Source organism: Triticum urartu, chromosome 5 (genome assembly GCF_003073215.2).
Source record: "Triticum urartu cultivar G1812 chromosome 5, Tu2.1, whole genome shotgun sequence".
NCBI lineage: Eukaryota > Viridiplantae > Streptophyta > Magnoliopsida > Poales > Poaceae > Triticum > Triticum urartu.
The window spans coordinates 394,173,263-394,187,950 of NC_053026.1; the positions used below are offsets into that span (position 1 = coordinate 394,173,263).

The 14,688-nt window shown below is 45.3% G+C and overlaps 1 protein-coding gene across 5 annotated transcripts; it reads right to left on the reverse strand.

Annotated features, from left to right (window-relative positions):
- Nucleotides 1–1,133: 1,133 nt before the first annotated feature.
- Nucleotides 1,134–5,154, reverse strand: LOC125509244 (malonyl-CoA decarboxylase, mitochondrial). 5 transcript variants are annotated; one of them, XM_048674174.1, is made up of 12 exons: nucleotides 4,455–5,154; nucleotides 4,180–4,324; nucleotides 4,010–4,100; nucleotides 3,654–3,712; nucleotides 3,492–3,569; nucleotides 3,307–3,390; nucleotides 2,956–3,134; nucleotides 2,545–2,667; nucleotides 2,336–2,408; nucleotides 1,947–2,032; nucleotides 1,764–1,848; nucleotides 1,134–1,617 (listed from the first exon to the last, which is right to left on the reverse strand). In XM_048674174.1, exons 1-11 carry the CDS (start codon nucleotides 4,988–4,990, stop codon nucleotides 1,773–1,775), a joined length of 1,530 nt encoding a protein of 509 aa, XP_048530131.1. In that variant the 5' UTR covers nucleotides 4,991–5,154; the 3' UTR covers nucleotides 1,134–1,617; nucleotides 1,764–1,772. The 5 variants fall into 5 exon arrangements, with proteins under 5 accessions (XP_048530131.1, XP_048530130.1, XP_048530132.1 ...); XM_048674173.1 differs by having other exon boundaries at nucleotides 1,134–1,644; XM_048674175.1 differs by having other exon boundaries at nucleotides 1,134–1,686.
- Between the last annotated feature and the right edge of the window lie 9,534 nt (nucleotides 5,155–14,688).

Here is a 14,688-nt window from a genome sequence, read left to right on the forward strand (position 1 = left end):
CCATGGGTCAGTGGGTTGTTTCTTAGTTGCGGTTGTCAGTTCGGGTTTTTGTCTTTGCCTAGTTACGCGCTTGCAATTGCGCACGAACGCATCATGTGCAACTCGTGCACGTGTGACTAGTAGGGGAAAATCAGGCCAACACCAATTGCATACGTGTTGCAACAATTGCAATTGCGCAAGGATGTGTCGCATGCAACTAGCACATGTGCAACTAGTAGGAAAAAAACAGGTCGACACCAGTTGCATACGTGCTGCAATGGTTGAATTGTGCATGGGTGCGTCGCATGCAACTTGCGCACATGTGACTAGTGTGAAAGTTTGACCCCAGTTGCAGTCGCTTTGTGTCAGTGCAATTGCAGTCGCTTTGTGTCAATGCAATTGCAATCGTGTTACAATACTTGAAGCCGTGTGTCTGGTGGTGGACATGCAACTAACCCTGACAGCTCCACTTCCGACCCCAATTACAATCGCTTCATGTCCATGCAGTTGCAGTGAGGTTACAATACTTGCAATTGCATGTCTCATGGTGGACATGCAATTGGCCCCGATAACTCCCCTTTGGACCTCATTTGCAGTCGCTTTGTGCCCATGCAGTCAGGTTACAACGTTTGCAGTTGCATATCTAGTGGTGGACAATAGGCCCCGACAACTCCCCTCTCGCTCTGTGCTCGTGCAATTGCAGTTGAGTTACAATGTTTGTAGTTCCATGTCTTTGACATGCAACTGCCCGACAACCCCCCCCCCCCCTCGCCACCCCAGTTGAGTTAGCACCCTATCCCGACTCCTATTGCAGTCGTTTTATGACCATAACTCACCCTATCCCGTCTCCTATTGCAATCGTTTTATGACCATACAATTGCAGTTGGGTTACAACGTTTACAGTTGCTTGTCTAGTGGTAGAAGGCATGCAGCTAGCACAATTATGGGTATATGTGTCATAAAAAGTACGAAAAAACAATGAGATCACATACTTTTGTTCCTCGCACAAACAAAAAATAAAAACAGACCACACTGCAAAAAGAATTAGACACAACAACAAATAATACAAGCTCAGTCCATAGCCACACACAACAGATAATGGGTCGCCCAACAGCACAGCACAAATCTTCGCACATAACAGATCAGACAGTGCATAAAAAAAATCTCATCTAGCTGAGTTTTGGCAATTCCAAAAAGAAAACGGCTTGTGCAGTTACAAGGCAAGAATAAGGTCAACCACTACCCTGCGGCCTATCAGATTTTGCTCCACAAATAACAGATGTGATATATGTTATACATTGTACAGAAAAAATGGTCTTACAATAATTTGCAGTGTGTGTTCCTTTGCATGTTCATGTGCAAGATATAAATACATGTTGTATTTTCTGCTACGATTCCCAAAGCGGAAGGGATGAAGAGCTAGCCAGAGTCATCAATTCATATCTCCTCTAGGCTTTTAGAAGGTAGTATACGGAAGGAACAGCCACTACCAAACTAACCATGTGCCTTGAATGTCCACAATAAACCGCAGAAGAGGAGTCAGACACTTCCGCTGTAAATCATCTTCATTGAGTGTATCACACACAGATACAATGTGTTGATGTGAAGCAACTGCATCTCCGTTTCATATATATGTGGCTGTTCCAGAATATCTCAGTAAGGATACTGAAGATAGAATGAAAAATTGGTGAAACACCGGTAATAACACTGAAGTACAGCAGAGGAAAAACGTCATGGCATAGCATAAGATGTAAAATCTCATACCAGCCAAGCACAGAGCTAACCTCAACATGTTAGGAGAGGTTAGGTGACGTATGGATAATCCCTGTAGCCGAATAAGATGATGCATATTCTTCTATATTCTCCAACCTGAAAATATTGATAGTGTTAGAGAAGCTAGTCTCCGTGAAAGCTATCCAAAGGTATCCAGATTGACGTTTTGTTTTGATAAAAAGCTAAAAGCATACCTGTACAGATAATTGACCATGATACCTCCACTTTGTTCAATGCCCTTCTCGGATTGGTCGGCCATCCAGTTTATTCTCTCAACCATCTACCATAAAATAAAAGTGGTGTTCAGCTGTTATGTAATGCCCACTGAATTGTTTCAAACAGCTACTCCTTGAAAGTCAATATAATTAAGCCCAAAGTTCATACGGAGAAACGCAACAGTACATCATGTCAGAAAACGAAATTACAATGTGGTTCGGGGACAGGTATTAGAATTTTAATTTCAGGTAGAAGACCAAAGAAAAAACAATCTGGTTTCTTAAGTCTGAGCCCAGCACAGCCGCATCCAATACTCAGGATCGATATTTAAAGTTAAGACTGAATGGGGTGACAGTGGCTATCTTACTGCTCCATTTTGCAAGTGAAAATTAGCAACAGCATCTAGAGCTTTTCCTCGTATTGTCTCTCTGGTAAGATACCTATACATCATATGATATGAGAAGGCTGTCAGCTTCTGCAATTGAAACATATAATGTTCCATCCATTCAGAGAATGAATAGTGTTAACTCCAATCGTTGGTAACATTCCCAAATTCCAATGTGTCTTTTTACATACCTTACACACAAACGCATAAGAGGAGATTTCAGCGCAGCAGATAATTTGTCAGACTTTGCCCATTGACTTGATTTCAGTATATCTTGCAAAAGTTCAATTCCTTGTTTACCGTTGACTTGATCGCTGCAATAACAGTAAGGGCACAAATGACAATATATCAAGAAGTGATCATTTACCCTATTCGTTTTAAAATGATGGGTAGCCAAAATATTAACAGCGGAATTTTAAAATTAAGATAACCATTTCCTTCAGCAATTCAAAGCATGTGAAAGAAAGTACAAAGATCATGGGCACTAACTTCCCAAAAGAACAAAATAATGTTTTTGAGAAAAGGCTACATGTATAGAAGCCTTAGAAGGTGAAACTGGGTCAATTGAAATTCGCCATTTTGTTTTCTTAAATGGAACATACATGGCACTGTGTATCATCTTCTCTTCCTCCGGGAAAAGGATGGATTCTCTGAAAGTAGAACTGGCACCTTCTATCGAATTGCCCTCTTGCATCTCTGTCTCTGCTAATTTTATTTGAGAGGCCAACTTAGCGAGAAGCCATTGCATGAAACCAGGTATCGGGCTAAGAGTAGCAAAAATCTGTATAAAATACCAACAAATAAATACATAAAATTAGATGTACCAGTAAACATAGCTATAACAAACTTTCTTTGCATGATGAATTATACATTTACAATTGACGCTACACCCAGAGAAGCATGCAGTTTATTGCATTTCCAGACAACAATGATCGAGATATTAGAAGCGGTACCTGCACGGAAGGCATATCTTTTCTCAACATGTCAATGACACGCTTGAGAAGAAACTTTCCCAGATTAATACCTGATAAGCCTGGCTGACAACAGCAATAGATAATCAGTTTGTAGGTGCGAGTTTGTCGCTCAAGCTAGCACAATACATCCCTTGGTATTTATAATCCTTAAAAACTTTGTTTACCTGGGTTGATGATATTGAGTAAAACAGTGCACATTTAGCTTCACATTCAGCGATTGGAGGGACATCCAACAAAACTTCCTGATATGACAAGAGAACATAAGGTGCAAAGAAGTAGAGTAGAGTACCCATTTATTAAAAGAAATCATGCCAAACTATAATAACCTGTATAGATGTGGCCATATCTTTGAGGAGAGCAACTTCGATGAAAATCAGGGGCTCCCCTAGTGTTAATGAAGACAGTAATAGCACTCAGACAAAGTTACTACGAGATCTAAAACCATCATCCTAGAAACTGTGAATCACTCTGTTCATAATACTATGAAAATATGTTTATTTTATCCCTAAGAAAATTTCAAACATGTGCAGGCAATACTACTGATATTGTGCAATCTAAATATCAATTCTTGGTACAACATCTGGGCATGCGTGGTCAAAATTTATAAGTTTCAGTTGTAGCATCAGCAGTAATAGTCCCAATGTGCAAAAATCACAATCAGAAACAAAATGTCCCAACTAACCTGGTATCGCAGGATGGAAGTAACCAAAACAACGTCGGCCCACACCCAGCCTTCTCTTCAAGTCTATTAGATTTCTGATTGGATGCACAGCCTGAAAAAAAAAGAACAAAATCATCAGCAAAACCACAAGAGAGCACATTGAACAATTTAATGGTGAGTCAAACACAGACTTCATAAGCCACAATCTTCTCCAGCAAGGAGGCAGGATCATCCCAGGTTATCTGGTGGAGTGCCAGTGCCGCTGGGCTGAGCCACGTCACGAGCTTCTCCTTCAAGTACCCATCCAATGCACGCAGCACAGGAGCATTCTCCTCCCTACGTTGCACTTGTAAGTTTCAATTAGACCAGAGAACCAGGAAGGGGACATCTCGGTTAAGCCCCCTAATGTCCCCAGTATCAGGCAGTAACGGCAACAGCAAGGTGTCAATGTCAATGCCAATCTCACCCCAGCAAGGCGAGGAGGTCGGCTCGGATGACCGCGAGGAGCTTGAGCCCGCCAGGCTGCGCGTTCATGGCCTCGAGGAACCCGGCGTACTTGGGCCGGAGCGCGTCCCGGAGCCCCCTCTCCATACGGTACAAAGCCGATGCGGCGCCGCCCTCCTCTCTCTCCGCCCCCGGCTGCTCGTCCCCACCCTCCCCGGTGGCGGAGACGCTCACGTACTGGCGCATGAGATCGCGGACCCGCGCGCGGGGCACGTCGTAGTCTGTGGCGAGGGATCGGAGGATCTCGTGGCGGCCGCCTCGGTCGAGGGAGCGGTACCCGTCGGAGAAGCACTCGAGGGCGGCGGGAGGCGGGGAGGCCGCGGCGATTGAGGCGTGGAGCCAGTGGCGGACGGAGGAGGCGGCGGCCGGCCGGGCACTGGGGTCGAGCTCGGGGCTGGCGGGGGGTGACGGAGCGGGCGGCGGCGAGGGGATAGAGTCGGGGTGCATCCTGGCACGGAGCAGGACGGCGAGGGATTTCGGGGTGTGGCTCCTGGTCATGCGATGCAATCGGGGCTGCCGCCACCGGTGATGGAAGGAAGATAGATGTAGTCAGGAAGGGCGGTGTCACCGGCGCGCACGCCGACGGAGGTTGCGAACTGGGAGGTTTGGAGAGGCGGACGGTGGCGGTGCGCCAACTATGCGGTTGGGTTCAGCCGGTCAGTCGTCACCAAAACAGTACTACGTGGTACAGTTGGTATAAAGTTGAGGGCATTTAGGGCAACTCTAACAACAAATAAGGGGGTGTTTGTTTTCGGGGACTTTTTTATGTAGGGAGTAAAAAAAGTCATTCTTAGAGACTTTTTTATCAAACGGGAGGGACTTTTTAGGGACTAAACTAGGCAGTTGGGACTAAATGAAGAAGACTCTCAAGGAGAGTCTTTTTTGAGACTTTTGGGGACTTTTCTAACAATGCCCCTCCATGCATTCAATGGCCCGCCATCCCATGGTGTTGTTTGATTGTTACTTTTCTATATACTAGGGGCAACATGGTCATTTAATAACCTCTAGGAAGGGACTAGGGACTTTTTAGTCTCTGGAAACAAATAGGAAGCGACTTTTTAGGGACTAGAGACTTTTTAGTTGAGACTAGAAAAAGTCGTAGGACTTATGAACCAAACAGGGCCTAAGAAGTCTACATCTAGCTTTTGTCTCAAGTCAAAGTTTTAAAACTTTGATCAATTTTATTTGGAAAAGTAGCAACATTTATGTCACTAAATTAGTATCAATAGATTCATTTTGACATACCAATTTGATGTCATATATGGTAATACTATTTTTTGTAGTTGGTCAAAATTTTAAAATTTTGATTTAAGACAAAAGATAGAAGTATTCCCGCTGGTCCTTTTTAGTTCGCATATAAGATTTGACTGAAGTCAAGCTTCGTAAAGTTTGATCAACTTTATAGAAAAAAGTAACAACATTCACAATCTGAAATCAATATCCATTGATGTGTCATGACTTAAAGTTTCATATTGTATAACTTTAGCATGGCAGATGTTGATATTTTTTCATATAAATACGGTCAAACTTTATGAAGTTTGACTTCAGAGAATTCTAATATGCAGAGTAAAAAGGACCGGAGGGAGTACATTTATTTGCGGACGGAGGAGTATGCCCGCATCCGATTACGTCCGTGCGGACAAAAAACAGGACCCGACAACGCAAACGAATGCATATCTGTTTTTATGTTCATTTGGACTCATTTCCCGTTCAAATTTGGCCCAGGTTTGTGTCCGTACGGACACATCACGGATGTCCGTGGCATCCTTCCTGACCCGTCAATCGGTGGCGCACCATCTCCACTCCCATCATTCCTCCCTCAAAAGCCTTCCGCCTAGAGCCATGGACGACACGCCCTACCCCGCCGCCGCCCCGCTCCCGCCGTGGCCCCGAAGAAGATGAAGCCGGAGGTCACACTAATAATCTACGTCCCTGTAAAGAAATATAAGATGTAGATATAGTGATCTAAATACTCTTATATTTCTTTATGGATGGAGTACAAAGAAAGTGGAGATCATGGTGGTCTATTTGAACAAGATGAACAAAAATGGGCTTAGCTTGAGAGAAAGCAAAAGTGCATGATGGACCGACATGCATAATCATGTCTTATTTGTTTGTTTTTCATGAACTATGGTTGTGGCACTTGCGGGGCTCGTTTGACTATTTTGGTGCAATCTTGTATGCCGTCATGGCATATGGTACTATGCAAAAAAATGCTAGATTTATTTTGCTAATTCTACTTGCCATGTTTGATGAAAAAAAAGATGAGACAGACGCATTGCTCGGAAAAACACAGACAAGGAGACACACTATGTGTCCCTTTGAGTCGGCCGGTTGGAGTTACACTCACACCCAAGGTGTGAACAATAAATTTGAAAAGGATTTTTTTTCAGAAAACATGTAAATTTTTGGCATCCAAGATGCTTGAGTTAGTAAGGACCGTGAAAGGATCGAGAAGAGGTGTCTAGAGGGGGGGGGTAATTAGACACTAAGTGCCAAAAGTTGCAGTTTTTAATATTCTTAAGTTTAAGTGGAGTTTAAGCACAAGTTTAATAAACACAATACATATCAAACAAGCATGCAATGAGTATATGAGCAGCGAAAAGTAAAGCATGCAACTTGCAAGAATGTAAAAAAAAGGGTTTGGAGTATTCAAACGCAATTGGAGACACGAATGTTTTTGTCGTGGTTCCGATAGGTGGTGCTATCGTACATCCACGTTGATGGAGACTTCAACCCACGGAGGGTAACGGTTGCGTGAGTCCACGGAGGGCTTCACCCACGAAGGGTCCACGAAGAAGCAACCTTGTCTATTCCATCACGACCGTCGCCCACGAAGGACTTGCCTCACTAGCGGTAGATCTTCACGAAGTAGGCGATCTCCTTGCCCTTACAAACTCCTTGGTTCAACTCCACAATCTTGTTGGAGGCTCCCAAGTGACACCTAGCCAATCTAGGAGACACCACTCTCCAAGAAGTAACAAATGATGTGTCGATGATGAACTTCTTGCTCTTGTGCTTCAAATGATAGTCTCCCCAACACTCAACTCTCTCTCACAGGATTTGGATTCGGTGGAAAGAAGATTTGAGTGAAAAGCAACTTGGGGAAGGCTAGAGATCAAGATTCATATGGTTGGAATGGAATATCTTGACCTCAACACAAGTGTAGGTGGTTCTCTCTCAGAAAATGTGTATTGGAAGTGTAGGTATGTTCTGATGGCTCTCTCCACGAATGAAGAGTGGGTGGAGGGGTATATATAGCCTCCACACAAAATCTAACCGTTACACACAATTTGCCAAACTCGGTGGGACCGAATGGTTAAACTCGGTCGGACCGATTCAGCAAACCTAGTGACCGTTAGGATTTTCGGTGGGACTGAGATGCAACTCGGTAGGACCGATATGGTTAGGGTTAGGGCATAACGTAATCTCGGTGTGACCGATTACACAAACTCGGTGGGACCAATTTTGGTAATAAGCTAACCAGAGAGTTGGTCAGGCAAACTCGGTGAGACCGATTACACAAACTCGGTGGGACCGATTTTGGTAATAAGCTAACCAGAGGGTTTGCATTGTAATCTCGGTAGTACCGATTGCTCAAACTCGGTGAGACCGATTTTGGTAATGGACATACACAGAGAGATTACAATCCCATCTCGGTGAGACCGAGATCCCTATCGGTGAAACCGATTTGCTAGGGTTTGTGGCAGTGGCTATGACATCTGAAACTCGGTGGCGCCGGATAGATAGAATCGGTGGGGCCGAGTTTGACTTTTGGTTTAGGTCAAATGTGGATGTGGGAAGGTAGTTGGGGGTTTTGGAGCATATCACTAAGCACTTTGAGCAAGCAAGCCATTAAGCAACACCTCATCCCCTCTTGATAGTATTGGCTTTTCCTATAGACTTAATGTGATCTTGGATCACTAAAATAGAAAATGTAGAGTCTTGATCTTGAAGCTTGAGCCAATCCTTTGTCCTTAGCATCTTGAAGGGGTTCCACATCCTCTAGTCCATGCCACTCCATTGTTGAACTTATCTGAAACATACTAGGTAAAAGTGTTAGTCCAACAAGAGATATGTTGACATTAATTACCAAAACCACCCAGGGAGCACTTGTGCTTTCAGACCGTGATTTTTTTTGTCATGAAACAACATTTGAAGAGCTTTAAAAGACATTTGGCTCTCAAAATAATTTGCAAAAGGCCATTTTGAAGACCCAAAATTGTTTTTCTAGAGCTCCTCGAATGTTGTTTTACCATGAAATTTTGCACACTTCTTCCAAACTCAAGCTTCTCATATGCCAACCAAATTCTGATTCTTTTTAGAAAAATTGATGTTTTTTTATTTTACTGTTCATAAGGCATCTCCAGCGCCGACCCGCAAACCTCCTGCATGCGTCCAGGCCGCGCTGTCCAAACCACGAAAGTCATCCAACGCGGTCTTGTATCGGTCTGTGGCACAATCCAGACGTGTTTTCTCCCACAAACCGGAGACAAAGTTGGGGTGGGGTGCTTTGTAGGAGTCTGCACCGCTCCCAAGCCCTCTTCTGACTGCCTTGGCCCACCCAAAACCCCTTCCCCACCCGCGCGTTTTCGGCTAGCGCCGCTACAGAGCATCAGCGCCTACATTCATGCCCAGCCAGAGCAGACGCGACCGCTCACTGGCATCGGCATTGAAGTGGCGCGCCGGCCGAGAGAGCGCCGCGTGCGCCGCTTTCCGGTGCAAGGACTGATGCGCGCGTTCAAACAACACGACTGTCGAGGCAACGATCCTGACAATGAGTACTAGTGGTACGAACAAGGGGCAAAGCCTAGCTACGGCGCAGGTGTGGCACTCGGTTTTTATGAGTTCGGGCCCCTCTCAAAGAAGGTAACAGCCCTACGGCTCGTGCCCAGAGGCTTGGTTTTTCTTGGGGGTATGACTACTATGGATGTTGAACCCTTGCCAAGGAGGAGGAGGGTGGCTTATATAGAGTGCGCCGCGACCTCTTTACTCCCACGTTACAAGGGTGGTTTAATGGCTATAACTACGATAGTTACAAGTGTTAATAGACACAACTACGGTAGTTATAGGTAACGGTAGCCATGACTATGCTTTAAGCCCGACTTAAGACTACTCGACCGTTGTAGCTCCCATGTTGCCCTTGCGCCTCCCTTGTCTGAGTGATGATGGCTGGGCTTACTGGAGGAAGACGTCCGAGTGCCGTCGGTGTATCCGAGTGGATTTCTTGCAATGCACATCTGAATGCGTCTATGGTCCAGGGACCTACCAATGATGCTGTGGGACCTCGGGTGGGCCTTAGATGTCAGGTCCTTGACCCCACCAGTAGTGGGTGACCCCATCATTAGCCCCCTGAATAGGTTGCAGTTCCACAGGACGAGTGATTTGAATCTTTGGACTGGTCCAAGTGATTTGGGTCACTCGGCATCCAGTCTCAATCGGTTTCCTTGAGTGAAACCGCGACGGATTATGGACTGAAGGTTTTCCGAGTGATCGGACAATGTTGATCGTTGGACAAACTTAGTGGCATTCATGTGTCTCTCGGGACAGATAGACTTGTGGTCCGAGTGGGGACATGCCATAAAAACCCGAGTGGCGATGCCAGCGTGTGGGTTGAATCTTCGGAGAGAAGCCACTCAGTATCCCAGGGGAATGTCGACGCTGGTCAGCTCCTGGTCTAAATTTATGAGGCTTGCACCTTGGAGCCTAGTAATAGGGCCAAGTCAACCCGTGGAGGGACGCCAAAATCATCCCATTGCGATCTTGAAGATGACTTCAGTCGAGTGTTTTACGTGTCTGAGTGCATGGTGACCGCGGAGGGTGGTTAGTCGGGCTGACTAGTGTCCTTTAGGAAAGGAGCAGTGAGCAATCAAATGGGTTGTTTTGCTATAGAAATTTTGGGATTCGAAATCGAGTGTGCGCGCACGGAAGCGGCAATGTCGTGGCTTAGTGGGAAAAGTGGGGCACGACGCCTTGATTTTTGCCCCAGAAATCCGCCACATGCACGGTTAACCTGCACGCGCAGCTGCCGCGGGTGCCGTCGATCCAGAGATCTGTGGCTGAGGACTCGCGGTGAGATCTTCACCCGTGGTATAAAAGATTCAAAGAGTTAGGGTAAACCCAGATCCCCCTTCTCCCCCACACACTTCGCACTCCGTCCTCTCCGCCTCAGCATTCAGCGTGTGCGCCAGCTCGAGTCGAATGGCGAAGGACTCTACCGCCAAGCTAGACAAGGCGAAGAAGGCTGGGAAAATCACGTCGTCGAGTTCCGGCCCTCTGGCCGGTTGTGCCGCGATGGATTGGATCCCCTCGCGCATCTCGGCGAAGCGATTAGAGGACCTTGCCACGGAGGGGCTCATCCCGGCGGACGGGTGGAGACGTCCGAGGGCGGGCAAGGTCGAGCTGGCGCCGCAGAAGTGAAGGAAATATGCCCTAGAGGCAATAATAAAGTTATTATTTATTTCCTTATATCATGATAAATGTTTATTATTCATGCTAGAATTGTATTAACCGGAAACTTAGTACATGTGTGAATACATAGACAAACAGAGTGTCACTAGTATGCCTCTACTTGACTAGCTCGTTAATCAAAGATGGTTAAGTTTCCTAGCCATGGACCACAATAGTCATTTGATGAATGGGATCACATCATTAGAGAATGATGTGATTGACTTGACCCATCTGTTAGCTTAGCACGATGATCATTTTAGTTTACTGCTATTGCTTTCTTCATGACTAATACATGTTCCTATGACTATGAGATTATGCAACTCCCGGTTACCGGAGGAACACTTTGTGTGCTACCAAATGTCACAACGTAATTGGGTGATTACAAAGGTGCTCTACAGGTGTCTCCGATGGTACTTGTTGAGTTGGCATAGATCGAGATTAGGATTTGTCATTCCGATTGTCGGAGAGGTATCTCTGGGCCCTCTCAGTAATGCACATCACTATAAGCCTTCCAAGCAATGCAACTAATGAGTTAGTTGCGGGATGATGTATTACGTAATGAGTAAAGATACTTGCCGGTAACGAGATTGAGCTAGGTATTGAGATACCGATGATCGAATCTCGGGCAAGTAACATACCGATGACAAAGGGAACAACGTATGTTGTTATGCGGTTTGACCGATAAAGATCTTCGTAGAATATGTAGGAGCCAATATGAGCATCTAGGTCCCGCTACTGGTTATTGACTGGAGACGTGTCTCGGTCATGTCTACATAGTTCTCGAACCCGTAGGGTCCGCACGCTTAATGTTCGGTGACGATCGGTAATATGAGTTTATGTGTTTTGATGTACCGAAGGTAGTTCGGAGTCCCGGATGAGATCGGGGACATGACGAGGAGTCTCGAAATGGTCAAGACATAAAGATTGATATATTGGACGACTATATTCATCGGAAAGGTTCCGAGTGATTCGGGTATTTTTCGGAGTACCGGGGAGTTACGGGAATACGGGGAAGAAGTATTGGGCCTCATGGGCCAAGTGGTGGAAGAGAGGAGGCAGGGCGCGCGCCCCTCCTAGCCCAAACCGAATTGGAGTAGGGGGCCGACCCCCCTTTCCTCCTTTCCTCCCTCTCCTTCCTTCTCCCCTTCCCCCTTCCTTTCCTCCTCCTAGTAGGAGTAGGAAAGGGGAGTCCTACTCCTAATAGGAGGAGGACTCCTCCTCCTAGCGCGCCCTAGGAGGGCCGGCCGGCCTCCCCCCTTGCTCCTTTATATACGGGGGCAGGGGGCACCCTATAACACACAAGTTGATTATTGATCCCTTAGCCGTGTGTGGTGCCCCCTCCACCATATTCCACCTCGATCATATCTTAGTGGTGCTTAGGCGAAGCCCTGCGTCGGTAGCAACATCATCACCGTCATCACGCCGTCGTGCTGACGGAACTCTCCCGTGAAGCTCTGCTGGATCGGAGTTCGTGGGACGTCATCGAGCTGAACGTGTGCTGAACTCGGAGGTGCTGTGCGTTTGGTACTTGGATCGGTCGGATCGTGAAGACGTTTGACTACATCAATCACGTTCTCATAACGCTTCCACTTTCGGTCTACGAGGGTACGTGGACGATACTCTTCCCTATCGTTGCTATGCATCACCATGATCTTGCGTGTGCATAGGAATTTTTTTGAAATTACTACGTTCCCCAACAGTGGCATCCGAGTCAGGTTTATGCGTAGATGTTATATGCACGAATAGAACACAAAAGGAGTTGTGGGCGTGGGTATATACATATTGCTTGTCGTCACTAGTTGATTCTTGATTCAGCGGCATTGTTGGATGAAGCGGCCCAGACCGACATTACGCGTACGCTTACGCGAGACTGGTTCTACCGACGTGCTTCACCCACATGTGGCTAGTGGGTGTCTGTTTCTCCAGCTTTAGTTGAATCGGATTCAATGAACATGGTTCTTTATGAAGATCAAAAAGCAATCACTATATTGCGTTGTGGTTTTTGATGCGTGGGTAAGAACGGTTCTTGCTCAGCCCGTAGCAGCCACGTAAAACTTGCAACAACAAAGTAGAGGATGCCTAACTTGTTTTTGCAGGGCATGTTGTGATGTGATATGGTCAAGACGTGATGAGATATAAGTTGTTGTATAAGATGATCATGTTTTGTTGAAGTTATCGGAAACTGGCAAAATCCTAATGGTTGTCTCTTTATTGCATAAGATGCAAGTGTCAAATAATTACTTTACTTTATCGCTATGCGATAGCAATAGTTGCAAGAGAAATAGTTGGCGAGACGACCATGTGACGACACATTGATAGAGATTAAGATGATGGAGATCATGGTGTCATGCCGGTAACAATAGAGATCATGACGGTACTTTGGAGATGGAGATCAAAGGCACAAGATGATGATGGCCATATCATGTCACATATTTTTGATTGCATGTGATGTTTATCCTTTATGCATCTTATTCTGCTTTGATTGACGGTAGCATTATAAGATGATCTCTCACTAAATTTCAAGGTACAAGTGTTCTCCCTAAGTATGCACCGTTGCCAAAGTTCGTCGTGTCGAGACACCACCTGATGATCGGGTGTGATAAGCTCTATGTTCATATACAACAGGTGCAAGCCAGTTTTGCACACGCAGAAATACTCGGGTTAAACTTGACGAGCCTAGCATATGCAGATATGGCCTTGGAACACTGAGACTGAAAGGTCGAGCGTGAATCATATAGTAGATATGATCAACATAGTGATGTTCACCATTGAAAACTACTCCATCTCACGTGATGATCGAACATGGTTTAGTTGATATGGATCACGTGATCACTTAGATGATTAGAGGGATGTCTATCTAAGTGGGAGTTCTTAAGTAATATGACTAATTGAACTTTAACTTATCATGAACTTAGTCCTGGTAGTATTAGCATATCTATGTTGTAGATCAATGGCTCGCGTTTAGCTCCCCTGTTTTAATTTTGATATGTTCCTAGAGAAAACTAAGTTGAAAGATGTTAGTAGCAATGATGCGGATTGGATCCGTGATTTGAGGATTATCCTCATTGTTGCACAGAAGTATTATGTCCTTGATGCACCGCTAGGTGACGGACCTATTGCATGAGCAGATTCAGATGTTATGAATGTTTGACAAAGCTCGGTATGATGACTACTTGATAGTTTAGTGCACCATGCTTTACGGCTTAAAACCGGGACGTCAAAAACGTTTTGAACGCCACGGAGCATATAAGATGTTCCAAGAGCTGAAATTGGTATTTCAGGCTCATGCCTGAGTCGAGAGGTATGAGACCTCTGACAAGTACTTTGCCTACAAGATGGAGGAGAATAGCTCATCTAGTGAGCATGTGCTCAGAATATCTGAGTACTACAATCACTTGAATCAAGTGGGAGTTAATCTTCCAGATAAGTTAGTGATTGACAGAGTTCTCTAGTCACTATCACCAAGTTACTAGAACTTCGTGATGAACTATAATATGCAAGGGATAACGGAAATGATTCCCAAGCTCTTCGTGATGCTGAAATCAACGAAGGTAGAAATCAAGAAAAGCATCAAGTGTTGATGGTTGACAAGAACACTAGTTTCAAGAAAAGGGCAAAGGGAAGAAGGGTAACTTCAAAAAGAACGACAAGCAAGTTGTTGCTCAAGTGAAGAAGCCCAAGTATGGACCTAAGCCTAAGACTAAGTGCTTCTACTGCAAAGGGACTGGTCACTAGAAGCAGGACTG

Bases quoted from the DNA above. Each gene is read 5' to 3' on its own strand.
- LOC125509244 (XM_048674174.1), bottom strand. From the start codon at position 4,990: ATGACCAGGAGCCACACCCCGAAATCCCTCGCCGTCCTGCTCCGTGCC. The intron at 4,325-4,454 runs GTGAGATTGGCA...AGTGCAACGTAG, and splicing joins GACCTCCTCGCCTTGCTGGG to GGAGGAGAATGCTCCTGTGC. The intron at 3,570-3,653 runs GTTATTATAGTT...TTGTCATATCAG, and splicing joins ATATGGCCACATCTATACAG to GAAGTTTTGTTGGATGTCCC.